General features: G+C 39.8%; 1 protein-coding gene across 11 annotated transcripts in view; it reads left to right on the forward strand.

Annotated features, from left to right (window-relative positions):
• The window catches only part of tox (thymocyte selection-associated high mobility group box), a 255,558-nt gene that overhangs the window by 206,375 nt on the left and 30,444 nt on the right, over positions 1–18,739 (forward strand). For 9 of the 11 annotated variants that reach the window (XM_059645902.1, XM_059645901.1, XM_059645905.1 and 6 more), the window contains 2 exons: positions 7,718–7,996; positions 14,210–14,440. In XM_059645902.1, coding sequence (XP_059501885.1) covers positions 7,718–7,996; positions 14,210–14,440 — 510 coding nt within the window. The remainder of the gene's footprint in view (positions 1–7,717; positions 7,997–14,209; positions 14,441–18,739) is intronic. The other 2 variants (XM_059645907.1, XM_059645908.1) reach the window with 1 other exon arrangement.

Here is an 18,739-nt window from a genome sequence, read left to right on the forward strand (position 1 = left end):
CTAAAATTTTATAAAACGCTCTCTCGCACACACACACTCTTACTCTCTCTCTCACTCTCTCTCTCTTCCCGACACACACACATGCACCCACGCGTGCGCACACACACACACGCACACACACACCCGGAAATCCATGGGTGAATTTATATTTGCAAATACGTTCTATTTCATTCAAAAAGCATGCGATCTATAGACAGTCAATCATTGTCGCGTTTTATAAATTACGAATTTGGAAATAAAACCAGCCTGACCCCAAACTAAACCACAAACAGATTCTAAATAAGGTCTCACACCTAACATGCAGTGTCTGACCTAAAATGTCACCACTTCTTTACACTGATAAAACCTTTAGTTCTCTCAGGACACTGACTTGAAAGGAATTTGGGGGTTTACATATACATATTAATCAATTAAAACCTTCTAACTGATTTAACAGCATCGTATGTTTGTTTAATACATCCTCATCAGTGGTGTGACCCTTTGATCTTTTACTGATAAATTCTGTGTCTGAAATTACCTCTCTCACTAATACCTGAAGAAGGAGCGAGGCTTCAAAAGCTTGTGTTTTCGACTAAACATGTGAACTATAACCCAGTGTGGTGTGATTTCTGATGTCATTAAGAAGATGTCACTGAGAATAGTTTTTAATGATGAATTGGCTAAGTTGTGAACAGTGGTCAGTGATTTTATATCAGTGATTGAGCATGTTTCTTTTTCCCTGCAAACAATGTATTATTGACTGTGATCCTGATAATAATGACTATAGTATAAATTGAATTTAATCTTTGAAAGCAAATAATAGATTGCATGGTTCACCATATTTAGTACAAAAATAATCTAATTTACTTAAAAAGAAAACTGGTTTTAAATTTAGGGTTTATTGCTTTATCAAAAAGTTACAAGCAGGATTTAAATCTGCCAAAGAATGGACCTAGAGACTTCATCAATGAATGAGTTGCAGGGTCAGTGTGTGAATCAAGTTGGACATTGCTTGATCTGGTCTTCTCTTGCCTCATTTATAACTTAGACTATTCTTAAAATATATTGTTCTCTGACTTTCCTATATATAAATGCAACACTCTTTCAGTATGGTGCATTTTAAATTATTCCAGACAATCTCAAATGAATGGAAATCCATTGTTTATATTATTTTTGATTTGGAATATACTTACAATACTTATGATTAAATATGAATAAAGTTTCACTTTTCGCTGACCCACTGTTCTGGTGGCATTCAGGTTAAGTGGCAGAAGCATATAAATAAACCACTTGCAGTCCACAGAAGAAAACTGAATGTGATTTGATTAAAAGAGAAAATTGTTGAATAATTCTATGAAATTGGCTGCCTAAGGAAGATTTTAAATAGATTTCAATAATATTGTCTTGTTATGTTCCCAAATAAACAGTGGATAATCACAAATCAGTTGCAGTATTTATCAGCGTAGGCTTTGCCATTGACCACAGAATTTAGTTGTTTGCTACTATGATTGATTACATGAATAAAAGAATTGCTTCGGTCTCAGTACTGGTTCAGTTTGTGAAATCTAATCCGTTAAATGAGCACAGAAATGGATAATGTACCCACTCATGCCAACTCATGCCCCCACTAATTAACCCCAGAATCCACAATGGGCAGACCTCAGGAGTCATGCTCAGGTTAAATAAAGTAAAATTTTAAATTTCTATTTCAGATTTCACAACGTACAAATGCTAATCAACAGAAGTCTTTTAAGCACATTTTGATCTCCTCGTGGAGTCATAGAAATGTTTGGCACAGAAACAGACCCTTCTGTTCAACTTATCCATGCTAACCAGATATCCTAAATTAATCTAAAACCATTTGCTAGCATTTAGCCCATATCCCTCAAAACCCTTCCTGTTTATGTACCCATCCAGATGCCTTTTAAATGTTGTAATTGTACCAGCCTCCACCACTTCCTCTGGCGGCTCATTCCATACACATGCCATCCACTGTGTGGAAAAGTTGTCCTTCAGGTCCCTTTTAAATATTTCCTCTCTTACCTTAAAGCTATGCCATCTAGTTTTGGACTCCCAAAAGTCCTTATCTATTCACCCAATCCGTGCCCCTCATGATATTATACACCCCTAAAAGGTTGCCTCCATATACTTAATCCATTGTAAAAACAAATATTTGTATTCATAACCTACATCAAAGACAGTTAATCACTTCATAACCTCAGGAACGTCAATCAATGTGGGAACATATCCCTCCTCACTGTGTTAATGATGATTTGTGGAAGCTGTCAAACTGCATTAAAACCAACACGAGAATAATTCTAATAATACTATAACAGCAGACCACATGTTTCTATCAATGACCATCTATTGAAACTGCAGGAAATTATTTTTATTCAGCTCAGAGACTCAGTAGGTTGTTTTAAAGGACTGGAGATTTTTAAAAAATCTTAAGTGCTTGACTATTTCGCAGACTTCATCAGTTTATTTTTATGAGCACTAACAAATATTCCCATAAATTGTAAGTCACACCATGCAAAGCAAGCCATAGACCTCCAACTGGCAAAAAATGACACTTGACAGGCCAAGTGACCCAACATTAGTTCAAATGCCCTTGCTGTGTTCCAGGGCCCTCCATGCATGAATTCTGCCTCCTTTTCCTCTCCATGTAAATAGGGTCTGTCAGAAACAGCAGTGAGAATTCTAGCAATAGGCTGTGTCCATTGCCAGTGCCACCGGTAGGTGGCACAGTGACCATGCACTCGCCAAGACATAGCTTTGCAGGCCAACTCCTCAGTACACACAGAAACAAACCATCAATGCCTCACATGCCAACTTTATTGCATTCTTCCTGGGCCTCATGGTCAACAGTGCAGCCAGTGGGTAGGTGGAGAAGCCAATGGGCTAGCCCAGCATGGGAGGAGGAGTGGGGGCAGACTCTATAATGATGGTATGCATCACTGCCATCTATATTTGCACAGTTATAGTAATCCTTTTAAGTGCATTAAACTGGTCTTTGCACTCAACTTGGGTCCAAAATATCAACATTTTGAACAATTTTATGTACTTTTATAAATGTTTTGATGCTGATGACTCTGGAAACAGTAGAACTTGAGTTCCATTGTGCTTCCCCAGTGTGTTGTGACACTGAAATACTTTTCAAAGTTCCTGCTTCTTGTAATGCAAGAAAGGGGAGACAATGATGTAGTGGTATTGTCATTTCACTTTTAATCCGAAACTCAGACAATGTTCTGGGGACCTGGCTTAAATCCCATCATAGAAGACGGTGGAATTTAAATTCAATGAAAAAACGTCTAAAAATAAAAATGCCATGATTGTTGGAAAAGCCCATCTGGTTCACTAATGTCCTTCACGGATGGAAATCTGCCATCCTTACCTGGTCTGCCATCCTTACCTGGTCTGGCCTGCATGTAATTCTAGACCCACAGCAATGTGGGTGACACTCAATTGCCCTCTGGGTAATTAGGTACAAGCAATAAATGGTGGTCTGCTCAGTGACACCCACATCTTGTGAATGAATTAAGAAGAAGTAACCAATGTGATAAACACTTGCAACCTCACCAGGGAGCTGCATTCAAATGCTTGCTTTGTATTTCTGTCTTGTCCATTTTTGCTAGATGAGCTAAATTGGCTTTTTTTTGTGAGAAGTCAAAATAATCATTTCAGGTTGACTTCTAAAGTTAGGCAACCTTTGTTTTATTGTCTTTGTTAATTTTTCCAATGTATCCTATATGTTCTACTGATCTAATGTACATCACCATAAATGCAGAATAATCACACTTGAAACATTCAAACTCTTCATCTCCTTGAACACCTTCCTTTGAGCTGACCTCTTTGACCAAGATCTCGATCTCCCAATTTGACACCTCCACTCTGACATTTTGTTTGTTTTCAGATGTACATCTGTATTAAACCAGCTAGGTAAATATATATACTTGTTGTAGTATTGTTGGTAGTTGTGGTCATTTAAAATTATAGCTGCGATGGTGATGTTATGACCTTAAAGGTGATTTGTTGTATTTCATTAGCCGTTATATGGCAGCGCATATTTGGGCTTTATTTTGCCGAAATTATGAATGAAATTTTCCCTATCCTTAAATGACATGGGCCATGGTGAGAAAGTGGAGAAAATCAGTGAGCTGTCTAACAAAGAATTTGAAGAGCAAGAAGTTCAGTTTTCCGAAAAAATGTTAAAAAGCGAGAGACCTGATTGAATATATTAGCATATATTATCTTATTATTAGCTAATCTCATCTTGTTTCCCATTCTGCCACCCACTGGATAGAAACTAGACACCAAGAATTCTCAACTTGGAAATCAGAACAGCTACCTCACGATTCTAGCAATGCTTACTCCCCTGGACATCAAGCTTTAACCCCAATCATCAAAATCTCAAGCCACACTCAATGGACAATGACCACATGTTAACCTTGGCTCTGAAACATTTCAGCCTTATCGTAGCTCTCTCTGACCCACTGACAGTGTGGTTCTGTACTGTAGAGTACACCAGCACCTCTCATTGCAATGCTGCTGTAAAGACATTTAGCACCCAGGGAAAGGGCACCCATCTCACGGTTAGACCACAGTGCTTTTCAGGATTCCCTACCCTGTCCGATGTGCCCATTCACTTTGTACCTACTTTAACGCTCACAGCATTCCTGCCTTGCCATGCCTTCTCTTTTTATTTTGTGATCTTAAAAGCTCACTGTAGTTCTAGCTGGCCTGCTGCTTAGTGTCGACACAAAGCCAGGCATCTCATCATCAGTCAAGTTGTTTGATGGTACTATGCTACGTCAATCTCACACCTACACCATGTGCCAGCAATGTATGCACCAAACACGTTGCATGTGCTTCACGCAAATGGTCATATGTCAAAGTATAAGAGGGGCAGCTCTCAATCAAGTCCTGGGAAATATCATTCAGTCAGGTGGTTCACAGTATAGTAAGTCAAGAGCAGCTGCTAATATCATTCCAGAGGCTTGGAAACAATTGTTCCATCCCTGGGTGCTAATATCCTGAAGATCCGTGTACAGCAATGTGAATCCCACAAAAATAAGGTGTTTATACCTCTTACAACAGCAAATGATGTCACTCCATTTAAGATCTGTAGCTGACTTACATGGAGAACAAATACTAGGTAATGAATTACCACATTGTTGATGTTTATGAAGTGGGGAGAGAAAAAAACATTGACGTGTGCATCGTAATGAACAACTCGGGAGTTCCTTAACAGCTGACATACTGCAAAAAGAATACTTTGGCTGATATTTAGACTTGAATGTAGGGTTGAGCAGCAAGTTTGTGGAAGATATGAAATTGATGATGTGGTAAATAATGAGGAGGATAGCCTTAGATTACAGGAGGATACAGACGGACTGATCAGTAGCAAATGGAATTCAATCCAAATAAGTATGAGGCAATGCACTTAGGTAGAACAAACAAGACAAGGGAATACATGATGAGTAGTAAGACTCTAGGAAGCACCAAGGATCAGAAGGATCTTGGTTTGCACGTACAGTAGTCTCTCAAGGTATCAGGACAGGTGGATGAAGCAGTTATAAAGCATATGGGATACTTGCCTTTTTTAGCCAAGACATTGGTGTTTAAGAGCAAGGAGGCGATTGTGGAACTGTACAACCTGTTGGTTAGGTAAATCCTAGAGTATTTTCTGCAGTTGTGGAATCCACATTATTGGAGGATGTGATTGAACTGGAGAGAGTGCAGAGGAAATTTCATACAGTCATAGAATCCCTACAATATGGAAGCTGGCCAGCGAGTCCTCACTGATGCTCTGAAGAGTATCCAACCCAGACCCACCTCCCTACCCTATCCCTGTAATCCTGCATTTCCCATGGCTAACCCACCTAGCCTGTACATCCCTGGACACTATGGGCAATTTAGCTTGGCCAATCCATCCAATCTTTGGACTGTGGGAGGAAACCAGACCACCCGGAGGAAACCCACTGGAGAATGTGCAATCTCTACACAGACAGTCACCTGGGGGTAGAATCAAACCTGGATCCCTTTACCAGGATGTTGTCTGCGCTGGGGATTTTAGTTATGAAGAGAGATTGGACAGCCTGGGATGTTTCCCTTGGAGCACACAAGATTGAGGGTGGACATGATGGAGATGTGTAAAATAATGAGTGATAAAGATAGCGTATACAGAAAGAAACTTCTCACCTTGATGGAGGGATCAGTGACCAGGGATTTAGATTTAGGGTAAGAGACAGGAGGTTTAGAGGGCATGTGAGAAAAAGTTTTCTCACTCAAGAGACTGATGGGAATCTGGAATTCACAACCTGTGAGGGTAGTAGATACTGGAAACCTCATCACTTTTTAAGGTATTTCAATGTGCACTTGGGATGTCAAGGCACACAAGTCTATGGGAGAAGTGCTGGAAAATGGGATTAGAATACTTCAATGGTTGTTTTTGATTGGCGCAGTCTTGATGCACCAAGGGGCTTTTCTCTGTGTTGCAGACCTCTATGACTATAGTAAGAACAGGATTAGTAAGTTCTTACCTTTAGTTTGAGATGTTGAGATCATTGGTGGGTCTGTTCCTGGTCTGTGATGTGAAATTTGTCAATTCAGCATAAGAGACCTGCATATCTCAGCTCACAAAATAAAGCAGACAACTTTTAAAAGATTTAGTGGCAATAAATCTCTTAGGAATGCCATGAGGCTCGAAATAAAGATAAGCACTTAACTTTCCATAAGCCTCAGTATCGGGTCATATGGTATATTGCCAATTGAGCTATGGTCGTTCTCAATGCCAATTGAAACAGACAATAGTTTTTGCTCAAGGATAGATAGCTTTACACAGCTGGACCGTCTTCTTCAAACAAACAGTGAATTTCATCACATAAGATTGAAGTTAAGCTTCATGGTACTGGGATCTTGGATTAATGGTGGTACAGATAGTCAGTAACACATGGTGCTGGTTTGGTGACATTTCAGAGCTCAATAACATGAATTTCCTGGTGAGGTAAGATCGCTATTGAAACAGCTTTCACATGACACCCTCGAGGTGCCGTGTTTGCTGTGACTACTTGCTGGTGTACTGATCTGATCACAATAGGTGTGCTATTTCAGACTTGCATAATCAATTTGACATCTTAGTATTTGAAATATTTGTAAATATTGAGAGACATGCATAATGTGTTTCACTAAAGTTTTTTTTAAAGCTCACAAATTAATTCAACTGTGTCTCATTGTAGACCTAGCAAACGAAGGTCACAGAACAAAGCTTTTCCTAATTTCTGGTTTATGAACCCTGGCATTAAAAAATATGTACAAAGGGAAATATCACTTTCAGCAACAGATTGCCACCTCTGAAAACTGCAATCAACAATCTATGTGAAGAAACACATTGCTTAGCAAATTGCACACTGTGCTGTAAGGTTGCTTATAAATGGCAATTGAAATTTTGCATTTTAATCTCTCACTACTTAGAATTAAATGCATCTATGCATAAAATTAATCATGCAGACATTTCCTTGGTCAGGATATAGTTCCAGGAGTGGTTTCTTATCAATATGTAATAATATATTAACCTTAATAAAATGTATTTTCATAATTTACATGGGATGAGTTGCAATAAAACAGGTGTAAACAAACTGATCTTAGTATAATCAAAGCCATCAATCTCCATGTACAAATGTGTGTGTTTCTTCAGTAAATTTTATTATTTCCCCACCACCATCATTTTCTTTTCCAGATGCATGATCTGGGAAACACAGAAACTACTCATTACAGTGCTCACCCACAGATGTCAATTATGAGATCTGCTATCCAATCTACAGACATCAGGCACCCGGGAACAATGCAACGTGGTCAGCTGACCACTATAAACCAGTCACAACTCAGTGCACAACTTGGTCTTCATATGGGAGGAAATGCTATCCAACACAGCTCACCATCCCCACCAGGAAGCAAGTCTGCTACTCCATCACCATCCAGCTCAGTCCATGAAGATGAAACCGATGAGACATCCAAGGTGTGTAAAGCTCTGTTATGTAAAGCTTCCAATGCAATGACTTGGAGGAGTTACTGAGACAGACGGTAGACAAAAAACAACTGAACCAAAGATCAGTGGATAACTTTCATTAATCCAAGATGATTGAATCAGCAGATATGGGGATAGTGCAGGAAAAGGAGTTGGGTAGACCAGCTGTAATCTAAGTGAATGATGGAAAAAACTTAAAGGGCCTAAAGGCTTTTTCCATTGCTCTGACATTCTAAAGGTCCATCCATCAGGGATTTGTTAATCCATTATTGCTTGTTAATCTAGCTCCTTTACATTTATCACTGCTCCAGACCTGTTCCCAATTGTTTGAATGTGGCTATCTAAATTGAATACAAATAAGCAACAACTCTCCACCAGGATTTTATATAATATATTTTAAAAGTTCAAATCTTTGAGACTTTAGATAAATACTGGCAGTGAAATACCTTTGTGAAGCTGTATGACTACAGTATGAAAATATTCATTGCTTTGGCGATGCTTACCCACCTTTGACGCTGATAGAATTTATTTGACACTTTCTATTTTAGAGCTTGTAGTATGGACACAAATGTTGTGATCTGTTGAATATAAGCTTCAATTTGTTTAAAATATAAATAATTTTTAAGAAAAAGTAATATTTTCATATGCTTTATATTTTTGAGATAGCTATCATATACTTGAGTCTTTAGCAGGTTTGTTAAATTTCTGTGAGGAATTGAAAATCACTCTGGAGTGAAGTGGAATAAAATATAATTTCTGAACACGGGCGATTGTGCAAAGAAATAATGATCTAAAATGCTTATTTGAATGTGAGCACCTTGCGGAGATGAGGTCTTCATTTAATATGCTAGAAGAGATTGGGGAATCGTGGAGCTGAGATGGTCATTAGTGATCCATTCTTTACAGCCACCATTATGTGGACAAAACAAATCTAACTATGCTAAGCAATGACTATGCATAAGCTCAATATCTTAAGCTTAAGGAAATTCTATCCAAATGTAAAATGGCAAGGGAACATAAACATAGTAGTCACACGGAATAACAGTATCTTTCACTGTAAAAGCCTAAAACTGCTGAACTTATAGAAAGGATGCCTGCTATCCATTCCCTCCCTATCACTAGTACTTGTTGACTCAGTGATTGATTCCAATAATGAAAGAAAATTGCTCAGAAATTACAGCGAAACAGGTGGTTAGTGAGAAGTTGCCAATCTCCAATTCAGGACCAGTGGGATGCTAGAAGCACTGTCTGGGAAATGTGTAACATATTGAATGTACATTTGGGGACGTTTCTTTTTGTGATGTCTCCTGTAGCCGAGCGTGTGTTATAAGAGAGTTTTCTGGATCTCCTTCAACATTTCATTACCAATAATTATTATTAAACTTCTGTTGATGAATGTGCTTAGAAATTGATTTCTTATCATTTCAAAAATGAGTTTCAGCACTAAGAAGTTACAGCTTCAGCTGGGGCAAAAGTAAAATGAACAAGTGCATTGGAAAGGAAATTGTATAATGGACAGCGTTAAACAAAAATTGTTGCAAACTTCTTTTGACATTGGAGTTGAATGGAATTTAAGGCCCCTCTGCATGGGGGTGCGTTTGAAGGCAGAAAACATTTATTGAAACTGGCGGGCGTGAGAGAGGGATCCTGCCACTGTCCCCTCATACCCAATTATGTTCAGGGAATATAGGCTTATCGATGGTCTTCCTGTCCTGGCAGTAACAGAGAGCCTGAAATAAAAAACGCTACCTTACCTGTGTTGATATTCAACCAGCAGTGGGTGAGGGATTCACCAGACAGTGAGCCTGAAAAGCAGACCCTATCAGGCTTGTTTGCAGGATTGCAGGGAGGGTTCTACATTCCCAGATACTTGATTTTGATTGAGGGATTGGGAAGGAGGGGCTTTGCTGTGAGTCTTACCCTGCTGTTTTCTTCCAACATTCACATGCTTCAGCCCCTCCCCCATCCCCTTGACTACCCAGCAGACAACACTCATTCCATAACCTCCATGTACCCAAGTCTGAGTCTCTATGTGATCTTAGGCCTCTGCAGAACCATTGGCATCTGATTGATCAGTAGCTCTCAAGAGCTAGGGGCTACGTTTTCGTCCCATGATTCCAAATGGTGTGGAATGCTTGGCTTTGAGGGACCTTCGCAATGTCCTCTGATCAGTTCTCCAGCAACGAGGTCATCAAAATTAAATTCCACCCATTGTAATCAATCTCCCAAAGTAGTCTGTTTAACATAGAATCCCTACAGTGTGGAAGCAGGCCATTTGGCCCATCAAGTCCACGCTGACCCCTCAATCGCACCCAGACCAACCCCCATACCCTATCCCTGCATTTCCCACAACTAATCAACCTATCCTGCACTTCCCTCAACACTATGGACAATTTAGCATGGCTAATCCACCTTTACCCATGCATCTTTGGACTGTGGGTAGAAACCAGAGCACCCAGAAAAAACATACACAGACACAGGGAGAACATGCAAACTCCACACAGATAGTCGCCCGAGCGTGGAATCAAACCCAGATCCCTGGTGCTGTGAGGCAGAAGTGCAAACCTCTGTGCCACCCATAAACCTAGGTTCCAAGATGTGCAAAACTTCAGAATTGTCAAACAGACCGTTCCACTCCACACCTTAAGAATGACATGGTACTATTTGTGTAGTCACTTCAATGTTGAAATATTGGCAGTTATTAAGTAGGAAAGAAACATTTCCTTATGTAAACAATGTACTGAGAGAAACTAACAACCCTGTAAAACTGACTGAAATATTTTCCGTGGGAAGATACACATCAGCACAGATACAGATCCCAAATGGAATAATTACTTCTTCCTAGGTCACAAAATCATATTGCACCAAGTATCACCCAGTCCCGTTGTCCTTACAATGAGATACCTGACAATGAGATCTTAGAATGAATGGATTTTAAAATGGTATGTTTTCTATAAGAACCTTTGAGAATCATTTGCTGGCCTTAAATCTACAAACACAAGGTTCATAAATATTTAAGGTAAATGTTCAAAATATATTTACAATATTCTGCTTTGGGAGTAAAACTTTGAACCTTTCCGATTTGCTTATGCTGTTCCACTTAGTATCAGACATAGGCTATACAAACAGCTTCGGTGTTTATTTGTGATGCAATAACCTGAGGTTTTGTAAAGTTACTCTTCATTAATAATTACATTAAACATGCCCCAGATTTGAAAACTGGTGGGAGATATTGAATGAGTACAGCTTGCATTTTACATAGTGGAATTTTTTAACAGGGAAGTCAGAATAAGAGTGACAAGGTGATTTTCTCACGTTACTAAGCACTGGCATTGCAAACTCCATGCAAATTCAGTCACCGCTTTCAGAGAATGAAGTAGGACAGCAACACTAAAATAGAACTAGTTAAGTTGTTCTGTCATAGTATGTGCTGATCATTAGCATAGCTAGTGCTCCCGTAGCTGAGCTGTTCCAGCTCAGTTACAACACTGGCATCTACCTGACAATGTGGAAAATTGCTTGGATATGTCCAGGACAAATCCAACCTGGCCAACTACCGTCCCATCAGTCTACTCTCGATCATCAATAAAGTGATGGAAGGTGTTATCAACAGTGCTATCAAGCAGCACCTGCTCAGTGACGCCCAGTTTGGTTTCTGCCAGGGCCACTCAGCTCCTGACCTCATTACAGCCTTCATTCAAACATTGATAAAAGAGCTGAATTCCAGAGATGAAGTGAGAATGGCAGCCCTTAACGTCAAGGCCACATTCGACTGAGCCCTAGCGAAACTGGAATCAATGGGTATTGGGGCAAAGTCTGTGATGGTGGAGTCATACCTGACACATAGGAAAATGGTCATGGTTGTTGGAGGTCAATCATTTCAGCTCCAGGACATCTCTGCAGTGGTTGCTCAGGGTAGCCCAAACATCTTTGGCTGCTTCATCAATTGCCTTCCCTTCATCATAAGGTCAGAAGTGGGGATGTTCGCTGATTGTGCAATGTTCAGCACCATTCACAATTCCTCAGGTACTGCAGCAGTCCATGTTCAAATGCAACAAAATCTGTACAATATCCAGACTGTGGCTAATAAGTGGCCACAGTGTCATACAAATGCAGGCTCTGACCCATCACCATAAGACACAATCGAACTGCCCCTTGATATTCAATGGAGTTACCATCACTGAATTCCCCCACCGTCAACATCCTAGGGGTTATCATTGGCCAGGAATTCAAATGGACTCATCACATTAACAGAGTGGCCACAAGACCAAGTCAGAAGCTAGGAATACTGCAGCGAGTAACTCACCTTCTTACTTCCCAAAGCCTGTCCACCATTTACAAGGCACAAGTCAGGAGTGTGATGGAACCCTCCCCACTTGCCTGAATGGGTGTAGCTCTAACAACACCCAAAACGTTTGACACCATCCAGGACAAATTAACCCACTTGATTGGCATCACATCCATAAGCATACATTCCCTCGACCACCGACACTTATTTGCAGCAGTGTCTATCATTCATAAACTCACTGCAAAAATTCACCAAAGATCATAAGACAGCACCTTCCAAATCCATGATCACTTCCGTCTAGAAAGACAAGGGCAGCAGATTCATGGAAACACCATCACCTGCAAGTTTCCGTTCAAGTCACTCACCATGCTGACTTGGAAATATGTTGTTGTTCCTTCATTGCTGATCAGTCAAAATCCTGGAATTCCCTCCCTAACGGAATTGTGTGTCTACCTATAGCATGTGGACTCCAGTGGTCCAAGAGGCAGATCATCACCACCTTTTTAAGAGTAATCAGGGATAGGAAATAAATGCAGGCCAGCTAGCAATGCCTATATCCCACAAATGAATAAAAAATGTATTTCTTGCCCATCCATAATTCCTTAAACTGTGTGGCTCTTTCAGTCCTTTCGGATGGCATCTGACAGTGAAGCAGTTTGCTTTGAGGCTGAGTCAGACCAGGTAAGGATGGCAGGTTTCATTCCCTGAAGGACATTAACCTTCACTTTAGCAATATGGCAGTCAATGATAAGTTCATGGTCACCATTACTGAGAGCAGCTTTATATTAAAGATTCATTAATTGAATTTAAATTCCACCAGCTATGGTGCTGGAATTTGAATGTTTGTCCCCACAGCAATAACTTGGGTTTTTGGATTATTAATCCAGTAATATTATCATGATACCAGTATCACTGACATACCTAGTGTGTTTTGTATTGTAGAACTGTAACATCATTCTGATAGTGAGCACTTCGGAAGTTCTTCCAAAATGAAGTTCCAAATATTTTGTTTGAAATAGTTCCTATTCAACTCTAATCTTTGCTTTATATCTTATAAATGTGGAATGTTGATGTTGTTAAACAGTTATTGTTGTAATTCAGCTGATTTGCTGAAATTACTGAAATAATAACATTTAAAATGATTTTAGGGACATTGACTGCAGTCATGTTTTTAAACAACTCGCAATGAAAAGGTTAAGACCTAATATTTAATGTAATCTATTTGGCCAAGATGACAATCTATTTCATTGAAAACTGTTAGGTAGGTAACAATATGTTAATGATAGCTGTATTTATTGAGCCAAAGCTTGCAAAATATTACTACAAATCAGATAAATAGCTAGAAATAACGGTTATTGATTGTTACCGTATGAATGCTTAATGTATGTACGGCATATTGCTGTTGCCACTATTTTGTCTGAGGAGCTAAAGTTATTGAGTTGGCATTTTTAAAGAATTTCCATAAATAATGTCACCTGTAGTAAATTTCTAGACTCTGTGTTTTGTGTTATTCTCTGTTTAGGTGATTAGTATTTATGCAGAATAACTTAAAACACAAACAGGAATACTTTAAACAGCCAGAAAATAGTGAAATTGTGAGAAATTTGTTAGATTAGAAGTATTTTATTGTTACTGATGGATTTAGTATCCTGTACTGTATTTCTCATAACCTTTTCCAACTTATATAAATTCACAGCTTTTCACAATACTCTAATATAAGTACACAAATGTGTTACAGTAAAATAAAAAATATATCTTCATAATACAGCCACCGTTCATATTAAAATCACCAATAGTTGGGTGACTGGGTCTTTGCATAATGGATGAAGTGAATTTCATTCTTCAGAAAGATTGTATCTGTTTAAATATAAATATGGTCATTGTAAACAAAGGCCTCTGGTTCTTGTATAACACAGATGAATGGTGGTGAAAAACGGGCAGCTGTAGATGTTGGAAAGAAACCCAAAACTCCCAAGAAGAAGAAGAAGAAGGATCCAAACGAGCCGCAGAAACCTGTGTCAGCCTATGCTCTGTTTTTTCGAGATACTCAAGCAGCCATTAAAGGTCAAAATCCAAATGCCACATTTGGTGAAGTTTCAAAGATTGTTGCCTCAATGTGGGACGGTTTAGGTGAAGAGCAGAAACAGGTAAGAACGAGCACCACATTCATTGGTAACATTGCCTATAGCTACTATATATGTGCATTGTCTCAATAATTAAGTGCATTTCTATTTATTAGGCAAATCTACATTCCTCTCCTCGGTGGAAGTTCAGTGAAGTTTCAGGCAGGCAAGGGTCCTAGCTACATCACTCTTCCCCATTGTGCAAGTACAGACCAATCTGTCGACAATTAGTGTCTTTAAAATATTTGCAGCATCTCCCAGCAGGATGGAAACCTCATTTAAGTAGTCTATCTTGGGAAGGGGGAGGAGCAGGAGAACAGTTTATGACGGCAACTCTTAGCCTCTGCCACCTACAATAGAACTGGCCGATCCTAAAGATAAGCTTCCAAATCTTGGAATAATCTCAAAAGGATGGTACAATCAACTTCATGACAAGTTCCACTCCTTAAAAGTTTTAACATATAAATTTCCATCCAACACTAAAGAACTATACCAGAAACACACTCTTCTAATAGAACACTCTTATGATGTATTCCCATAATTTGTTTGCAGTATCATTAGAAAGACATATGGGATGCCTGTCACATTTCCACTCATCCATGGATGTGGGCATTAATTACTGGAAAGACCAATATTTACCACTGATCCCTAGTTACCCTTGAGAAATTGATGAGGCTTGAAACACTATAGTCCATGTTTTCCAGGTACTTTCCAGTAGCATTCAGTGTAGAGTTCCAGGATGCTGGCTCATTGATAAAGAAGGAGTAATAACATGTTTCCAAGTCAAAATGGTGTGTGACTAGAAGGGAAGTTTGCAGATGGTTGTATTTCCATGTATGTAATCCCCTGGCATTTCTAGGTGGCAGAAATAGCTGACTTGAGGAGTCTGTTGAAGAAGCTTTGGTCAGTTTCTACTGTGTATTTTATAGATACACACATTCTGGTGCACTCTGTAACTATAGTTTGCCAGAATTGTAGGGAGTGAATAGGATACCAATCAAGGCTGCTTTGTCCCAAATGGTGTTGAGCTCATTTCTGGGATGAAGGGCATATCTTATGAAGAAGTTTCTAATGGGTTGAGACATAACCACTGGAGTTTAGAAGAATGAGAGGTGATCTTATTGAAACATAAAACACCCTGAGGAGACTTGTTAGAGTGGATAAATGAAAATAGTTTTCTCTTAAAAACCAAAAGAACTGCCGATGCTGTAAATTAGAAAGAAAAACAGAAGTTGCTGGAAAAGCTCAGCAGGCCTGGCAGCACCTTTTGGGTTCAGTGACCCTTCCTCAGAGACAGTTTTCTCTTGCTGGAGAGAACTAGGGGCAGAGTTTAAAGATTAGCATTGCTTTTTTTTAAAACAGAGATGACAATTTTTTTTTTGCTCTCGGCGAATTGTCGTGGAATTCTCTTCCCCAGAAAACATTGATTTTATTCAAGTTGGAATTAGATTTTTGATGGACAAGGGAATCAAGTGTTATGCAGCAGGGAGCTGACAGGAAAGTGGAACTGACACCACACCCAGATCAGCCATGATCTTCATGTCTGTAAGGGCCAAGGATTTCCTCCTGCTCCTCAGTCCTACATTTGCATGATGCACCTAATATTAGGTGTCTATCACCTGAGCATCACTGACCACTCATAATCCCAGATTTTCCACAGGTCACTGAGCCTCTTGCAGTAGCAGATCCCCATCTTCCATGTCACATTTCTGACTTTTATCCAGGCCCTTCAGGGGACCGGTTTCTATTTTTGGGTCCCAGTGAAAGAATTTCTTCCCCTTAGCCATTGCCTTTATCAACACCTCAAGAGAGGCAGCAGTTAACCTGAGAACCACCAGTTAGGACATTTCCATTTGAAGATCACACCATTTCATTGATGCTGACTTGATGCAAGGTCAGGCTCCAGAAATTTCCCAGCAACAGATTCCTGACCCAAAATTGAAATCCAAGCTAAAACTATGCTATTTCGAGAAGAATGTAAAGGATCCCGTTGTTTGAAAAGACTCCAGATAGATATGTTTACTAACCTTTTAATCCTTACCCAAACATATGCAAATTATCTGGTCATTTATTTCTGCTGTCGTTTTTGGAATTGTACTGGATGTGAAATGTTTGCTCGGTCATTCTTTACTGCAGCATTGTAGTGCAACAGTCTGTAATGCATTCATTGATTAAGAAGCGTTTTGAAATTTGCAAAAATATCAAACAGCTTTGTTGAGAAACAAGAAAGCATCAATGGAGAAAGATCATTGATCACAACAACGTGAATGGTTTGGATGTGTCTTAGTTTGAATTGAACAACAGATGAACCGGACAGGCTGAGCAGTTGTTTCTTGATTTTGGGTTCTTCTGACATTATATTGTTACTGATATTATTGTCCCTCACGGAGGTTTTAGATTGGCTCAGTTCCTGGAACAGGTTGTGTGGCAAACTTTCCTCCCATAGTGCCAGGCTGACAGCTGTGACAAGATTATTGTGAAGTCAATTGCAGATTAGCTGAGGCACAGATCGTTGTGAACTTTTTATAAGAATTTTGGATGTCAATATTTTCTAACATGAATGTATGCTAGAAAATGTAGCAATTAAATTGTCCCACCAATCTCGTTGTCATGTCTTCCTTAGTACAAGAACATGCACATACAATTTACTGCAGTATTCATCCTCCACAATCCAAATAGAATCCAGTAGAATGGACAATACCGAATTTTGCATGTGTTATGCTCGACTCTACCTAATGCCAACATTTCTAGGAATGGCCTGTCAGGCAAAGCATCTGCCCATGTCTTTCAAGTCAAGGGAACAGGCGGTGTTTAGAAACTCCAGTGTCAGAGTTTTCACACTCTGAACTTTGTTTGGGATGTAACTTGCTCAGTGAGCCCTGGTGAAATAGTGGGTATCCACTGTGCCATATTTGGACCCCATCCTGAATCCACGCTAGAAATCTTACCCAGACTTAGAGCTGTACAACACGGAATCAGACACTTTGGTCCGACTCATCCACGCTGACCAGATATCCTAAATTAATCTAGTCCCATTTGCCAGCATTTGGCCTATATCCCTCTAAACCCACCCTATTCAAGTACCCATCCAAATGCCTTTTAAATGTTGTAATTGTACCAGCCTCCACCGTTTCCTTTGGCAGCTCATTCCATACATTCACCACCCTCTGTGTGAAAAGGTTGCCCTTTAGGCCCCCTTTAAATCTTTTCCTTATTATCTTAAACGTATGCCCTCTAGTTTTGGACTCCCCTCTCCTGGGGAAAAGACCTTGAGTATTCATCCCATCCATGCCCCTCCTGATTTTGTAAACTTCTATAAGCTCACCCCTCAGCTTCCGATGCTCCATGGACATAGCCCCAGCCTTTTCAGCCTCTCTCTATAGCTCGAACCTTCCATTCCTGCCAATATGCAAAATGGTTCAAGTGTTTCAAAGGTTTCCTCATCACCATAGAAGCATTAAATATTCTTGCGTGGATATGAGCCAAATGCCATCCCAACCAGGGTTCTTTAGTCAGACATTTTACCATCTTTGGTTTGTCTTGGCGGGGTTGTGGAGTGGTCTCTGCTGGCATAGAGATGGGGATAATGTACATGTCACCTAGGACTTCCTGCAATGCCAGAACCTTTGCTGGGTAATCTCTGCATCTTGCACACTCCTCCCTCACAGTCTGAGATGTATATGGCACACCATAGATATAAGGTGTCTTCTCCTACATAATTAAGACAAAGACTAGGTACAGAACTGTATAGGCAGTGTTTGCATGCTTCAGTTTGATTTACACGAAAGGAAAGCCGAAAGGGAAGTGAAGCTGGGGCTCAGATGGCAGCACCATTGACTCAGAATCACAAGGTTTCAGCTTTAAGTCCCGCTGTTCAAGTCCCAGTGCAATGCTGAGGGAGTACTGCACTCTCAGAGCTGCTGACTGACCCCCAGTTGAGACATTAACTGAGGCTCCATCTGCCTATTTGGGCAGATGTGCAAGATCCTATTTCAAAGAAGAGTGGGTGGGGAATTATCTCCAATATTCTGGACAACCAATACCACACAAGCTGATTATCTGGTCATGATCTCATTGCTGTTTGTGGGGAGTTTGCTGAGGGCATATTGGCTAAATTATTTCCTAGTTACAGCATTGCTCACATTCCAAGATGTAGTTAATTAGCTGGAAAGTGGTTCATGCTTAATGGTCATGGAAAGTGCTATCTAAATGCAAGTCTTTGTTTTAAGAGCATCTATAGCAATATAGTTGTACAGAATTTTGGAGCAAGGGGCAGCCATTCAACCTTCTGAGGTTGTTTCTCCATTCAACAAGATCATTGCT

This window comes from Stegostoma tigrinum, chromosome 5 (assembly GCF_030684315.1).
Source record: "Stegostoma tigrinum isolate sSteTig4 chromosome 5, sSteTig4.hap1, whole genome shotgun sequence".
Classification (NCBI taxonomy): Eukaryota; Metazoa; Chordata; class Chondrichthyes; order Orectolobiformes; family Stegostomatidae; genus Stegostoma; species Stegostoma tigrinum.